We start from the raw sequence: 16042 nt of genomic DNA, 5'->3' as shown, positions 1-16042 counted from the left end.
GGAGTCGTTAATCGTTTTTGCCGCAGCTGGCGGCCCATTTATCCATTCTCGGGCTCATGCGATAACACCACCCTTGTCGTCGAGTACCAACGCCGCTGATGAACTTGCTGTAGCTCGTGTCTGTCACCCATTTGGTGCAACTCATTCCCCATCAAATGGACTGTGACAAGATGGAGATAGACAGCACTGAAGACCCTCGAGGGGTAAAACGTACCGCCGCCGACGCCGGATTCCCAACTCATGGCCCAAGAAAAATCCAGGTATGGTGCAACTTCGAGCTATGGCGCCTCAATCGATTGACTAGATAGTAGGCTTTAGATCCGGATGTTGTGAATAAAATAGCAGCCGGGGAAATTATTGTTGCTCCTATGCATGCACTAAAGGAGTTGATCGAGAATTCTGTTGATGCCGGCGCTACGTCTGTGGAAATCCTAGTCAAAGATGGAGGTTTGAAGCTCCTTCAAATCACCGATAATGGACATGGAATCGACGTCAGTATACGTTTGTTACTGGATGATATTATGAAAGACTGACACGGCTGTAGCATGAGGATCTTCCTATACTTTGCGAGAGATTCACTACCTCCAAGCTCAAAGCCTTTGAGGATTTGTCTAGCATAGCTACGTACGGTTTCCGTGGCGAGGCCTTGGCAAGCATAAGCCATATCGCCCACCTTACCGTGACTACTAAAACATCTGGCTCCAGCTGTGCATGGAGAGCCCATTATCGAGACGGGAAACTTGTTCCTGCGAAACCTGGGCAGACTCCTGGCCCTAAGCCAACTGCGGGTCGCGGCGGTACTCAGATAACGGTACGAAGAAACATGTTTACACCAAGAGGTGTCTGATTTTAACGATAACTTTAGGTTGAGGATCTATTTTACAATGTTCCAACTCGACGTCGCGCATTTAGGTCCGCTAGTGAAGAGTATGCCAAAATTTTAGATATCGTTGGTCGTTATGCCGTACACTGTGATGGAGTTTCATTCTCCTGCAAGAAACATGGTGATTCGGGGGTTAGTGTATCGACTTTAGCAACCTCAAGCGCGAATGATCGTGTACGGCAAATTTATGGAAGCGCTGTGGCCAACGAACTTATTTCTTTCGACGTGGAAGACTCAACGCTAGGATTTCGCGCGACGGGTTTGGCCAGCAACGCGAATCATCATGCTAAACGGACAACCGTTTTGCTATTTATCAACCATCGATCTGTGGAATCATCCGCTGTACGCAAAGCTGTGGAGCAAACATACTCTGCTTTCCTACCCAAAGGCGGGCATCCATTCGCGTATCTAGACCTCGAAATCGAGCCTCAGAGGGTGGACGTAAATATCCACCCCACCAAGCGAGAAGTCAACTTCCTGAACGAAGATGAGATCATTGAATTGGTCTGTAATGCGATCAGAACAAAGCTGGCCAACGTTGATTCCAGTCGAACTTTCATGACCCAAACATTGCTCCCAGTAATACACCCGTCAGGCACCCAACGCACAGGTGCCGCTTTCCCCTGGCTCTACTATAGAGGGAAAAGTAGCCCTCCGGACTCTAGCAGGATCCAAGAGGCCTTACGAGAATAATCTCGTGCGGACAGATGCAAAATGAGAAAGATTACGTCCATGTTTCCGGTCAATACCCCCAGACCAAAGTACGAACCAAGAAGGCGGACGCCCAATCACCGGCCGCTCACCATTCCGAACCCAGCGGGCGCGAGGCGGTTAATATTCGTCTCACGTCTGTCAAGAATCTGCGTGCTGAGGTTCGCTCAACAATGCACAACACCTTAACAGAGATCTCCGCATCGCTGACGTATGTTGGCCTGGTGGATGAACGGCGCAGGATAGCAGCGATCCACTCCGCCGTTAACCTGTACCTTTTGGACTACGGGATGATCTGCGATGAATTATTCTACCAGATTGGGCTAACTGATTTCGGCAATTTTGGAACAATTAACCTGGAATCTTCGCCACGATTGGTGGACCTACTCTCTCTTGCTACAGCCGTTGAACGAGAGGAGCATCACCGCCGTATCAAAGCAGGCGGAGGAGAAGGCTCCGGCACAAATAACGCTACGGATACGGAAGAGCCTAAAGATATTGACTTCAGCCGAGTGCCGGAAACCATAGCAGCACATCTTATCGAAAGAAGGGAGATGTTGAACGAGTATTTCTCTATTTCTATCTCAGAAGATGGCAACCTCCTATCCATCCCCTTGTTACTGAAGAATTATATGCCGTCCTTGGCAAAACTACCACGATTTCTACTACGACTTGGGCCCTACATCGACTGGTCCAACGAAGAAGCCTGCTTTCGAACTTTTCTGAGGGAGCTGGCTGCATTTTATACCCCGGAACAATTACCCACTCCCCCAACAGCCACCACAGCACCTATTACCCCCGACGATTCCAGCACCCAGCACGATGGCAAAACAGCACCGGAGACCTCGAGTTCGCAGCACCAGCCTGACAGCCAACAGAACCCCAATACCAACGAAGACCCGTCGATAACCCGTCGGCGAACGCAGCTGGCCTGGATGCTGGAACATGTCCTTTTTCCAGCAATTCGGTCTCGACTGGTGGCGACGGAAGATTTGGTGCGAGGTGCGATTGAAGTGGCTGATTTAAAAGGCTTGTACAGAGTTTTCGAGAGGTGTTGACGGGAATTTAAGACTTCTTCGGTCGAAACGGTTGCTGTGGATATGTTTTTTTCTTTTGTGCCCGCCATAATCATACTTCTTTGCCGAATACCCATTCTCATGTGAAGCTCTCGGTTCCTTCTCCTAAAGGCTATGTCCCACATTGCCGTTTTACCAATTCGTTTCCGAAAAATCTCTTCCGGCTTGCATATCGTTCCTCAATCGATCTTAGAAGGAGTTACTTTCTACAATGAGCCACAAGAATGTTTTTTCCGCTGGCGTCATGGAATATAAAAACGAGAATTAAAGTGAATTTCTTTAGCTTACTCCGTACTTTGAAGGGGAAAGACGAAAAAAAAAAAAAGGAAAGTAAATGAAACGTGACGCATACTCCTTTCCCAGCCCCAGCGGACAAGAGTAGGAAGGGAGAAACAAAAACAAATTGTGCCCAGCATCCGTCGCTACCAGCCATACAGAGTAACTATATGGTCCGTTCAATCTTTTTTCCTATTCGTATCATCCCGACTCCAGGTACCATTCCAGCCCAGTTCGTAGATCCTTAGTATCTTGCAAAGAAAAAAGCAGAAAAATGAAGAGGTAAGAAAAGAGAAGAAAAAAAAAGTGAAGTAAATAACAATCGAATGAGAAAAAGAAACGCGGGAAAAAAAAAAGAAAAGTTAGAAAGAATCGAAAGCCAAGGGTAAGTGGCTAGGCTGATAACAGAGGAGGAAAGGAGAATACCGAAGTCATCATAGCAAGAAAAAAAAAAAGAAAATTCGTAAATGCACAGCTCTGGTTGCAGTACATGCTCTTTCCATACAGTAAAGTACTCGTTTCACGTGTCTCGCAAAATGGCCAAGCCATTCATATATAAAAAAGAAAACTTGAAATTGTGACAGGAAAAAGAGGAGAAGCACCGGTTGCTACTGTCGAGAGTATGGCTTATTCATGAGAGCAATCTCGCGGGTGATCGTTATCCATTCCAGGTCTCGTCGAATGGGCTGGTTGCGCTTCTGCCGGAGAAGTTCGTCCCATTTCATTAGCTCGTAACTAGGCAGTCCCCTTGGAGTCAGCGCAAAGCATGATATCAAGAATGGAATAAGCGGGTGCAGGTTAAGCTTACACAAATCGAAGGTGCGGTTGAATGATGACGTTTAATCTTCTTGCCCGGACGTAACAGCTAGATTACCATCAGCGATTGCCACGAATAGACATGATAAGCAGCAGGCGACTTACTATGCTCTGGGGAAGGACAACCCCAGAGAAGCCATGACCTCTGCAATGCAGATGGTCGCAGACCTTGAGACGCCAACACGACAATGTACCAAGGTAGCAGTGCCGTCCAACTTCCCTTTTTCTAGAGGCAACGTTAGCTTTTTAATGCCACTGGGTAGTCGTGTAGAGCGGCGCTATGACCCAACATACCGATAAACCCCAAACACCGATCAAATTCCTTTGTCAAAGGATCTATACCATTGTCTTGAACGTCGTCTATCATCATTAGATTATCGGAGCCCCAGTTCTGAAGGTCTGCGTCCTGCCAGGATACCGGCTCCCCGATGCTCAAAATCCGTTTAATCCCCAAAGCCCGCAGCAACTCTGGATTATTAGCATGTGTCAGATTGCCTAGGTACATGTATGGCAAAATGCGACTCGGGAGGGAGCCATCGAGCCTCGTCATCCAGTCCGGATCGGGTTGGCTCACAAGCCGGCTAGCTTTTGCTGCAGGGCTTTCACGCAATAATTTGTGTTGTATTGTTGTTAAAAACGTGACATCTGAAGGATACGCAAAAAAGTTTCTTTTCTTCTCGCAGTGCAGCCTCAGCCATGCTTCGTGAACTGGCACACCTTCGGCGAACATGAAGTATGCAATAGCTAGAAGGGAGCTCTCGGTATAACCGTCAGCACAATGGATCAAGATCTTTCGAGGGCGAGAATTCAGCGAGACCATCTGAATATCTCCATCAGCTTCAACCATTTCCTGCTCTGGTTCGGGAGGATGCGCCAAATGGTAAATCCATCTGCATGTGTCGATGATGTCGAATACTTCGACTTGGCTCAGCTCAGAGGCTATGATACTGCCAGATGAGGGAAATTCTATGGACTGAGGGCCGCTTTCGAGAAGAGTTGTGACTTTGGTGAGGTATCGTGGGTCAGGTATATTGGCAACATCGTGTGTTTCAATCATGAGATCAAACGGCGGCTTTTGATCGCCGTTAGAATTAGAAGAGGATGGCTCCGGGGTGTAGCCCAGGAAAACATTTTTGGATATTTCGGACGGGTGAGACATGTTACACATCTCAATTCGCTCCCAGCGGACTACGTTTGCTCGGTTAACATTCCATTTAGATGATAAATCGCGAAGCGGGCTAACACTTACAGAAATCCATTACTCGATCGGTGATCTGTCCATCGGAGCGAACAGCTACCAGTTCAGGGTGCTGGTTTTCAAGGTCACGAAAGGAGGCTAAAGTCTGTAAGTCTAGGTTTAGGATACCTTCGTGGTGGATGGAGGACACTTACTCGATAGAATAAAAGTGTTAACCAGGCGGTGTTCTTCTCCAGGATCAAACTTCAGCCTCCATGTTTCCTGTGCCGATGACACCTGTTTAGCCAATGATAACAACTGGGACGGCTTCACGCCATCTTCTCCGTAAACGACGATATCGCAAACGGGGGCAAGTTTCGCGGCCTGTATATGGAAATTTCGCACGGAGAATCCCATAGGCGGGTCTGCGTCGAGAAATGTAGAGCCGTTAAGGATCTCACTGGGCGCTACTGCTCCTTTGATCCTTGAGCTACTCAGTTCCCCACCAACCTTGACTATGATTACATTCCTCAAACATTTCGGAACGCGTCGCAAGGTTCTCCGTCTCGGAACGAAAAATGCTAGCTGGATCTGGTTGTCTGGGTGTAAACCATGCAGCCACGGGAAGACCTTGTTTGGCTCTGGTAAGGCTCGGGTGGATGCTTCATCGAGAGCCGCCGCCAGCTGATTTGCATCGAGGGTATAGACGGGAGGGCTATCATAAAGCTTTGGAAATTTGCTCGGGGGGTAAAGAAATGTTTTGACGGGTTTTGTCGTTGATACCGTTGGAGCGGGTATCTTTGAGCTTGCAGGAGGTGGGCCCGTGGGGCAAACGGGGAGGTGTTTGTTTGGTATGGGGGGTTGGGCCCGCGATGCGGAGCCACTGAGACTGAGAGCGGAGGAGAGAGGAGGAGGAGTCGAAGAGTGTTGCACCGGAGGCTGCTGAACCACGATTGTTGCCATGATACGGTCTCTTGAGGGCTCTGGTATGTAAAGCGTGGTAGACAAAGGCGGTTTTCTTTTGGTGTTTATCTCACGAGGATCGGGCTGGACGGTGCACGATTACATTGCTTGCATGCAGAGAAATCGCGGATTTGGCCGATTGCGCAAGTGATGTGGCCTCCCTCCGAAGCAGTCGAGGATGGGAAGACGAACGAGCGACAGGTTGAACAAGTGGGAGAACTGGTGACACGACGTTTGATAGTCAGGACTGGAAGCGTTCCCAAACAGGAAAATCAGCCCACCTGGTGAGATCGGACTCAACACTCGGCCATCGTCGACACTTTGCGCCTCTTGAGTGCATAACACTGGTTAGCTTAAGACGTTCGATCGCGGAAGTTGGTCGATGAAGGGCCAAACTGACACAACACCAGATGGGAACACGGCAAATTGTCACTTCTCACTGCATTCAGTTGATACGGCAACACCAAGCCGGAAGATGAGATTCAATTACGTAGGAGACGGCGACACATCGAGAATCGAGTATATACTAGGCAGGAGCACCGAGAAGAAACTGGGGGACGAAGGATGCGAGAGGAATAGTGTGGCGGAAGGACGGACGCATGGAGAATAATATGGTTGATATCCATGGGTTGAATGGAGGGGGAACGGGCCAAACAGAATTGAGGCAGTTGATTTGCTGGCGGGACCAAAGTCACCAGTGAAGTCATGACTACACAGACGAAACAAAAAGGCTGTCTTTTTCCTTTCTCACACGCGTCTCATCACGGGCTGGGGGCGGGGAGTGACATGAGGACTACAGAGTCGCTACATCTGGTACTTGCGGTCCCTCGGACAGGGCCATGGGGATGTGATTCCAGGGCTTCAAGGGTGCCAGGAATCAAAGCAGGAGCTGTTTCAAGGATGGTTGGCCATTGAAACTTGCTGCGACTTGAGGCCAGCTTGTGCAGACATTGGGAGGGTTGCCGAGTGAGTACGAGGACAAGACGAACCGGCAGCAATCAACGGGTTCGTGTGCTGCAGCAAAAGGTGACAAGCCAACGCACACCCGCAGTCCCCGTCAAGTATCGCAGCGGTACCTCTTCCCAGGCGGCATTGCCCTACGACAGTCAAGTACCCCGTTCATCCCGGGAAAAGGTGACTCGTGCTTGCTCCCTATCCGCACTGACTGGCTGAGGCAGAGGATCGCACTTGCCCAGCACAGCAAAACACACTTTTGTGGAGATGCTCGCCCCACCGGCAACAGGGAGGTTGGCCAATGGGAGCCCGAGGATTAGGGGTGGGCGGGTCTGATTTGGGTTCAAAGTGGGGTCAAACGGTCAATCGAGACAAACGCGTTTTGTGTCTGGAAATGGAAACAGCGGGGTTGCTTGATCTGGGAAGCGACAATTCTTCCCAGCTGCTTCTGGAAGGCGGCTTGGAGTGATGGACGTGCTTCAGGTGCTTGCTTGCTTGCTTGCTGGGTAACTCATCTTGGGAGGAGAGTACAGGATGTATGTCCATACATTCAGCAACTAACATGGAATCCATGGGCTCTTTGGACTGCTGTTGAATTTAGGCATTGTGGGGACTGGGGTCCAGACCTCATGGCTTCAGACAAAAGGGCATGGATTGTCGAATGGCACGGCTCACCTTTCTCGAATCATTGGGGGGAGACCTGGGGATTTGTTCGAGAAATTTCAAGTTTTCCTTTGCTCACTTCCCTGCTGCTTTTTCTGCAAATGCGAGAATAATCCAAATTGTCCACGTAACCCGTCTACCTATCGTGAGCGCATGCAAAGGTAGGTGGCTTGCCAATTCGTCGAGCAACATTGAGGTCAACCCCCTACGACAATGATAACACAAGATAGGCATGTAGCAGAGATGTATCAACCTCGCTTGGCATCCGAGAGCCAGGCTAGCATCCTTGTCGGAGTCGGAACTTGCCTTTTTTATTTCACGCAACAGCAAGAACAAGTCCATCGGTTTCTTTTTCTTTTTCGCTTCTGTTTGTTTCCTCTCCCGCATCACGACATGGTCACGTGGCCGCCTTCTCCTTGAGCTCATCGGCCAGGCGATCAAGATAAAACCGGGCAATGTCGCGGGGTAACCGATCAAATGATCGAGCAATCTTCTCCACATCTCGCCGCCCTTTCTCATACCCGTGTAGATCGCGATTGCCATACACGTCCCGTCCGGGTGCGTAGGAGCCGGGTGTGAGATTGCGGAAAAACACGTTGACAGCGACGCTGACGCCGTCGGTAGGACACGCTGTGTGGAGCCAGAGTGGTGGGAGGAAAAGAATGTCTCCTGGTTTCATGGCCGCTTCGTGCGGAGTGGTGCCCGGTGGCGAAGTGGGCTGATGGTGCTCCGTGGTCTTGCGGAAGATGTTGATCGAGGAGCTTGAGGCACCTGGAGCGAAGCCCAGTTTTGAAACGTCGCTTGGGGGATAGAGGATTAATTTCTTCTCGCCTTGAACCTGGCAGAGGACATTGGCGAGAACCTGGATATTTCGTTAGACCAAGTGAAACCAAGGTGAGTAAAGGCTTGGGGAAACACAGGTGAAAGTCCTCACATCATAGTGCAACCACAGGATAACCGGCCCCGATATCCTGAGCGGGGAGCTGTGGGCATTCTCTGACACTAGGGATAATTCAGGCGGCAACTGGAAATCGTCTTTGAGACCAGGGAAATCTGTTGAAAGGCTGGCAGGTTCTTCAGAGGGTTTGTCGGCAGATATCGCTCGAAGATATTGTCGAGAGCCACTGTGTACTTCGTCAATGAAGGCTCCAAACGATTTCGTCACATAGTCAAAGTTCTTGGTCTGGAAATCCATATGGTCCGATCGCGAATCATGAACAACGACCTAGATGTGTTATCTCGAATCAGCTATATGTGCTTAGGCCGGGCTCGAATAGTCGAACATACCTTCCTGTCACTCCCAACTGATTTCTGAAGATACTCCTTTGTCCACAGCCTCACACATGGCCCGATATCGAGACCTTCTAGAATCACCGGCTTTGACTTGTCAACAATGGTCCGAAACTCTTGAGAACTTGTAATCTTGATCCGGGGAATCGTAACCAGTGAGTCCTGATTGTTTATAATCGGCTGGGGCGTCCCGGCTATTGTTCTTGCTGGCCCTTGTTCCGAATTGCTGGCTACTTCGACTACCAACCAGCTGTTAGTAGCATCTGGCGCTGCATCCTGCAAGAGCCATGTTCCTCCGTTCCAAAACGTTCCAAAAGAGAAACACACCGCCCCGCCGCCGGCTATCAGAATTTTGCCGCCTTCGACTGGAGATGAGGAATGACCTACAAGCAGTGGTCGCGGGCCGTTGAAGTCGACCCCTAGCCCCAGTGGTGTTAGAAGGTTGTCTTGTAGAGGTTGCCCTTGCATTAAACAATGCAGAGCCGCCAAATCTAAAAGCATGATCTCATATGCTTGAGGAATGCACCCGGCACTGGTGATTCCACCGGTGATAACGATTTTGTTTCCCATATTATTGATGGTTGAGCCGAGTCTGCCCAACCACTTGAACAACGGAGTCGAGGCCGCAAATATTTCTGTTAAGTCGTCTAATGTCAGGACCATATCACATTCTTTCGATGAGGATATCCTCCAAGCCCAGATGTCATTCAGCACCACACCATCTTGGGACATCCCACCGCACATTATTCCCGACTGGCTGTCGATATTAATCATCGCAGCCCCAAATCGTGGCTGCGGAATCTCTCCTGCGGAGGATATCTGATTCCAGCCTTTCTGTTCAGACCATAAAAAGAAGTCTCCCAAAACACGACCACTCTCTGATTTGCCTCCATACAATAACACGCGTTCGTCCCCCGGTCCGACGTCAACAGTTGCTGTAGAATGCCGGAAACTTGGAATCGGAAGACTATCGACCTGATTCCATATTCCGTCCGATTTTAACCAGCAGTCACCCAATGGCATTGTTGGCGAAGACCTGCCACCTGCAAGTAAACAACGTTTGCCAAAGGTGGTCGTGGAATGGCACATGCGCGCCCCAACGCTTGTTGGGGGAATGTCATGAATTGAGTGCTCCACCTCTGAGGCGCTATATACCTGTGTCGATGAAAGACGTGTTTGAAGTCCCAAGCCACCGTGTAAACCAACCATATTTCCGTTAACTGGGACCATAGATCCAAAGCGCCTCTGGCCATTAAACTTAAGAGGACACTGAGCAGTTAACTTGAGATCCTGGGAAGGAGTCACCATATTTTCCGGAACGTGATATATCTTATGGTTCGTCATCGAGGCTTTAGTCGATGCGAGAAGTAGAAAGTAATGGGAGGCGAAAAGTGCAAATTCTTCCCATTCATCAAATGCTTCGAATTCATCGAGAGCCATTCTCTGCGCATCGTTTAGGAATTGAGAGTCGCCCCATAAAGCCCATAAACTTTTCACGTCCACATCCTTCCAGCCGGCATTGATAAACCGCTCTTCTTGTTGCCGTAGTGAAGGATAATTGTGGATGGAATAAAGCGGAGTCCGCAACTTGTGAAAGTGGCCCATCATCGTCTGTGCGAACGGATGATCGGGTCCATCTGGAAAGTATTGTTCGAGGAGGCAGAAATTGGTATCTTTTGTTCGTTAGTAAACGTAGAAGCCTTGAGATGAGAGTTTGTAGATGTCCTTACCGTCACTCAACTTCGAGGCCCACTGAAGCAAGGCATCTGCAGAGTCAACGTCCATATAGGTCAGGGACACCTCGGCTGTGCAAAGTATAGAAAATTCAGAAGTAGATCCAAATTCCGACCTCAACACCTTTTCCAATGTTGCAAGTTCACCCAAATCACACCCGATCCCAATGTACTTTTTACTTCTGACAAGCAGGGCATCATCTTCTGGTGGGTATTCCGCGTCTGGTATGATGCCACCAAGCGCATTGGTTTGACGTATCGTCGTCCGTTTCTCCACCATAAGCTTGTGGTAATCGACATCCACAAATCGGACATTTTCGCATATTGCACTCTCGCGGGTCAGAAACTGAAATGGCAACGGATCGCTATGGGAAGAATTGAATCTGTCAGCTACAAGGCACCAATCAAAAGTATCTTAGGTTACTAACAATCCGCAGCCAAAATTTATAACCAACTTTGGGCGTTTAGAATGCTGATTTAAAAATGTTCGCACTGAATGCTCAATCGCATACATCCGCAGCCAGTACCCTCGATTGATCAGCGGTGATCGTCTCTGTCGCTTCTTTACAAAATAGCGAATGAAGTGTGGTTCAGTGTAGTATAATTGTTCAACACTCCGTTTAGAAACAATACTGCTCCCGTTCGTCTAATGGTAGAATCTTAGCAAAATTTAAGACCAAGTCTAGGACCAATGCGGGAGTGAGGGAACAACTTGCCCCCATCACCAAGCCCTTCTCCAATTCGGTTTTGGCACCTGCCCGCCGCACCCTGGCGGATTTCGCTTTCCCCATCGTTTCCTCGAGAGATATCGCGGCTCTCTCCCCCAACTTCTGCTGGTCGTGCAGGCTTGTGATGAAAAGAAGCGTTATCAGACCTTATCAGATCTGCCAAGACATTGAAGCCGTTGGTTAGTTACTGTTGATTACATAAACATAGTTAGCTAATTATCACGTGGGGCCTTCAAGGTATGCATGGTCCGAGCGTCGACGTTGGCGTCATTTGACTTCCCGCCGATTCGCGATGACCTACCAGACAGGCAGCACAATGCGAGATTCACAACCTGCAGGCAACGGATCTCTAGGCTCAGATTCTTCAACGTATAATATTCCACATTTCCATTCCCGCCAATACTTCTTTACCAAATTTTTTCCGCTCCCCATCCAAACCTCGGCAAGGCCACATCCGTGATGAACGATTTATAGCCACTTTGAGAGTGCCTCATAGTGTGAAGGAGGATTCAATATCGGAAGGTCTGCCGATTCTGCCTGCAAAACCCGGGCTGCGCCAGCCATTATTCCCGTGTATAGCTAGTCGTTGCGCTGGGTCTGTTCACCGTTACGATGAATTTTGTCACATTTAACCAGGACTACAGCCATCTGGCTGTTGGTACGTACATTCTGGCGATGGATGCCCTTTCACCGCTAACGCTTTTCGCTGTAGGTACTACACAAGGATTCCGCATATATACTACGGATCCCTTTGGGAAAAGCTACGAACATAAGGAAGGGAACATAGCCCTGTTGGAAATGCTATTCTCAACTTCTCTTGTCGCTGTGATTCTCTCCCCACGACGGTTGCAGATCATGAATACAAAGGTACATCCATCTCGTACATTTGGATTGCTTCCACTTTCTCGTAACGTACTATCTTATAAATCCTAACTTGCTTCTTGTAGAAACAGCGCGTCATTTGCGAGCTCACATTTCCGACCACCGTTTTGGCCATTCGCTTAAATCGGAAACGCTTAGCAATTGTACTGGAAGACCAGATATATATCTACGATATCCAGACCATGAAACTCTTCTATACCATAGATACATCACCAAACCCAAATGGTAATTTGACCGCCCAATGCTGGTGAACACCCAGCTAACTTTGATTCCCTATTACAGCTATCTGCGCCCTGTCACCTTCGTCTGATAATTGCTACCTCGCCTACCCACTTCCGCAAAAGGCTCCGCCCCCCAGCTTCTCTCCGCTCCCGCACACCCCTCCGACCAATACTCATATTCCCCCGACGAGCGGTGAAGTCCTTATATTTGATGCATATAAACTCGAGGCTGTCAACGTGGTGGAAGCACACAAGTCGCCATTATCGTTCCTTGCAATCAATACAGAAGGCAACCTTCTAGCGACTGCTTCCGACAAAGGAACAATCATCCGCGTTTTCTCCGTCCCTGCTGCCCACAAACTGTATCAGTTCAGGAGGGGGTCGATGCCATCGAGGATATTTAGCATGTCTTTTAATATCACATCGACGCTACTGTGCGTGTCGTCGGCCACAGAAACCATCCATATCTTCAGGCTAGGCCAGCAACAAGGCTCCTCCAAGGGTAATAGCCCAAACCGCAATCGCGAATCTAACCGTGGGTCTGGGGATGATTCCGACTCATTGGGCTCAGAAATCTCTTCTAGGAAGCACAACGGCACGCTGATGGGAATGCTTCGTCGCACGTCACAAAACGTGGGCAACACTTTTGCGGCTACTGTAGGTGGATATTTGCCAAAAGGTGTGACCGAAATGTGGGAGCCGGAGCGGGATTTCGCCTGGATAAAGTTACCCAAGTCAATTGGCGGCAACGGTGGTTCAGGAAGTGTCCGGACTGTCGTTGCAATGAGTAGCAATACACCCCAGGTGATGGTAGTGACGGCTGAGGGCAGCTTCTATGTGTTTAACATTGATCTCTCTAAAGGAGGTGAGGGCACTCTGGTGAAGCATTATTCGTAAGTCGTTATATCTGTTGAGATTTGGCCTCAGCTAACATGCCCTCTAGAGTACTGGATTCGAATGATCGGTTAAGTTGAATGGGGTTGGATTATTGAAATATTTGCTTTCATGATATCCAGTCAGGTTTATACCTTTGGCATCTCATTTTTTTTTCTTGTTTTGGTTCTTGATAATCAAGGAGTGATCCGGCGTTTCTGCGGTGCATTGGTAGCGATCTATTCCCAATATCGATTTCGGAGAGAGATTAATTGACTATTTCTCATCTCACCCTTCCACCGGTCCACTTGACATCTGTTGATGAACTCCGTCAGGAAGTTAAGATACGACCAATATCATCCGAGCCATCGCAGTTTATCCAGTCACATTGGCAAAATTCTTCCGCACTTTATGAAGATACGCCCCTTATAGAGAGATCGACTAGCACTCTTCATTTCATGATTAAGAATACTCCCCAAGCAGACAAGAGCCCAGCAAGAAATCGGTTCATAGACTCCGTAACATCAATATGTCCGTAATAAATGGAATATTGAGACAAGCTTGCCTTCGTGAATCTGTTCGTTTTCGAGCCTAGAGCCTCAAAGGGCGTGGTTTTCGAGTCACTTTCCTCTGGAAGCTGGGGCTGATCAACGGAGCTAAAATGCCAGTCCTCACATCGAATGAACGAATTAATAACCAAGAAAAGATGGAATCATTTCTTCACAATCCGATTTCTTTTTTCTTCACAAATATCTGCATCTTCAGCTGATACTCCATATTGTGCATCAATAAGTGTAACTTGCAGCCGCTGAAAAGATGTTCCAACCCCGCGCTGCCGAAAATGCAGACATCGGTTGCTCCTCGATGACGACGATGCTAGAGCTCCAGTCCACTTCAAGAGCTGCACAGAGCGCCAGGTCGATCGAATCAGCACATCAAAGCTCATTAAACGACTCTGCTCTACCAGCAGAAGAACTTCCTCCTCCCTTGACAGCGACCAGTATCCCTCACTCGTGGAACTTTCCCAGAATCAATATATGGCGGCTCTTCGCAGCGAATTTCAGTTTTATTATCCTTGGCCTCAATGACGCTGCCTATGGTGTGAGTTCCCAAAATACCATTTGCATGAGGGGGAGGTTCAAGCTGACAGTATTCCATAGGCTTTGATCCCTTATGTATGTCAATTCCGCAGTATAAGCGCAAGAGCCCCGTCTAATTGGGATTAAAGCTTGAGACTTATTACAATGTCTCCTACACTGTCATTTCCCTTATTTTTCTGTCGCCCCTCGTTGGTTATGTGACCTCCGCTTTGATAAATAATAGGATTCACATGCATTTTGGCCAGCGAGGGGTTGCCATCCTCAGTCCTGGAGCACATCTGACTGCATATATCATTATTTGCTTGCACCCTCCATTTCCAGTTCTCGTCATTGCTTTTATACTGGCCGGTTTTGGAAACGGTCTTGCGGACGCTGCTTGGAATGCCTGGGTTGGCGGGATGGGAAATGCAAATGAACTATTGGGCATTCTGCACGCGTTTTATGGACTGGGAGCTACACTCGCGCCAACTGTTGCAACCAGCCTTATCGCAAAGGCGAACTGGAAATGGTTTGAATTCTACTATTTGGTCGTGGGTGCTGCGTTTCTGGAGATGATTTTCCTGTCAGCAGCGTTCTGGACTGCAACAGCGGCCAGGTATCGTGCTGAGCATCCGCCTGCAGCAACCACTGAATTTGATATCGCGGCCCATGCACCAAAGAAGCTGGATCGAGTGCTAAGTAGGGTTATCGGCAATGGTCGAACTGCAGAAGCGCTGAAGAACAAAGTTACCTGGATATGCAGCATCTTCATTTCTATTTACGCAGGCGCAGAAGTCGGTCTTGGTGGCTGGATCGTAACTTTCATGATCAATATCCGACATGGAAGTGCTTTCGCATCCGGCATGAGTGCCACTGGATTCTGGCTTGGCCTCACGGTAGGTCGTGTCATTCTTGGGTTCGTAACCCCGCGGCTCTTTAGGTCTGAGAAACATGCCGTCATCGTCTATCTGCTGTTTACCATTGCGTTGGAGTTACTCTTTTGGCTTGTCCCGCAATTTTATATCTCAGCGGTAATGGTCTCTCTGCTTGGCTTTTTCCTCGGGCCTTTGTTCCCAATTGCCATTGTCGCTGCAACGAAACTACTACCGAAGCACATCCACGTATCCGCGATTGGATTTGCGGCAGCAATCGGGGCATCAGGGTCTACCGCATTTCCCTTTGCAGTTGGTGCAATCGCTCAGGAGAGGGGCGTGCAGATATTGCAGCCATTTATTCTCGCGATTTTAGTTGCATGCATGGGTGTCTGGTTGTTTTTGCCGAGTTTGTCGAAAAAGAATCAATAGGTAACCTTTCTTCGGTTGATATAACGAGTAAAAACGCCTTACCGCTGAAATGGCATAATGTATGTATGTACATACATACAATGGATGACGCGATCAATATTGAGAAGAAGCCGAAGGGAGGAGAAACCGCATGGGATGGTAACAAGTTGACGGATAAAAATCAGGTGAGTAAAAACGAAGACATATGGAGTATTGTTGACTCGTAACTCTAAATAGGTTTTGACCGTCAAGACTGCGCAAAATGTCGGCCAATTCATGAGTTAATTTTCTGGGACAGGGACAATCGGGTAACCACTGCATCCCTGAGCCATGCTTAAAAGGCCCGGGCCCGATGAACTCGTTGGGGAGAGACGCCTATCTCCAAAACCTGGGGCCGACAAAAGAAGTTGTGGTGTGTGGGGCGGCATCCCAAC

General features: G+C 48.7%; 5 protein-coding genes across 5 annotated transcripts; 3 read left to right on the top strand and 2 right to left on the bottom strand.

Moving 5' to 3' along the window:
- Positions 1–170: 170 nt before the first annotated feature.
- UREG_05222 (uncharacterized protein) lies at positions 171–2652 on the top strand (the record flags this gene model as incomplete). Its single annotated transcript, XM_002584487.1, has 5 exons — positions 171–260; positions 312–491; positions 545–811; positions 866–1387; positions 1552–2652. 5 exons carry the CDS (start codon positions 171–173, stop codon positions 2650–2652), a joined length of 2160 nt encoding a protein of 719 aa, XP_002584533.1.
- Positions 2653–3554: 902 nt separating this feature from the next.
- On the bottom strand, positions 3555–5902 carry UREG_05221 (uncharacterized protein; the record flags this gene model as incomplete). The annotated part of the gene is made up of 6 exons (XM_002584486.1): positions 3555–3693; positions 3755–3811; positions 3868–3988; positions 4057–4950; positions 5012–5098; positions 5155–5902. The coding sequence occupies 6 exons, from the start codon at positions 5900–5902 to the stop codon at positions 3555–3557; spliced, it is 2046 nt and encodes a 681-aa protein (XP_002584532.1).
- A 2014-nt stretch (positions 5903–7916) lies between these two features.
- On the bottom strand, positions 7917–10594 carry UREG_05220 (uncharacterized protein; the record flags this gene model as incomplete). Its single annotated transcript, XM_002584485.1, has 4 exons — positions 7917–8381; positions 8454–8744; positions 8807–10482; positions 10540–10594. The coding sequence occupies 4 exons, from the start codon at positions 10592–10594 to the stop codon at positions 7917–7919; spliced, it is 2487 nt and encodes an 828-aa protein (XP_002584531.1).
- A 1288-nt stretch (positions 10595–11882) lies between these two features.
- On the top strand, positions 11883–13347 carry UREG_05219 (uncharacterized protein; the record flags this gene model as incomplete). The annotated part of the gene is made up of 5 exons (XM_002584484.1): positions 11883–11928; positions 11983–12137; positions 12224–12377; positions 12435–13266; positions 13317–13347. 5 exons carry the CDS (start codon positions 11883–11885, stop codon positions 13345–13347), a joined length of 1218 nt encoding a protein of 405 aa, XP_002584530.1.
- Positions 13348–14062: 715 nt separating this feature from the next.
- Positions 14063–15629, top strand: UREG_05218 (uncharacterized protein; the record flags this gene model as incomplete). Its single annotated transcript, XM_002584483.1, has 3 exons — positions 14063–14347; positions 14407–14421; positions 14475–15629. The coding sequence occupies 3 exons, from the start codon at positions 14063–14065 to the stop codon at positions 15627–15629; spliced, it is 1455 nt and encodes a 484-aa protein (XP_002584529.1).
- Positions 15630–16042: the final 413 nt, after the last annotated feature.

This window comes from Uncinocarpus reesii, genomic scaffold (assembly GCF_000003515.1).
Source record: "Uncinocarpus reesii 1704 scaffold_3 genomic scaffold, whole genome shotgun sequence".
NCBI lineage: Eukaryota > Fungi > Ascomycota > Eurotiomycetes > Onygenales > Onygenaceae > Uncinocarpus > Uncinocarpus reesii.
Note: the sequence above shows the minus strand (reverse complement) of the source record. Positions and strands in the feature narration are given on the sequence as shown.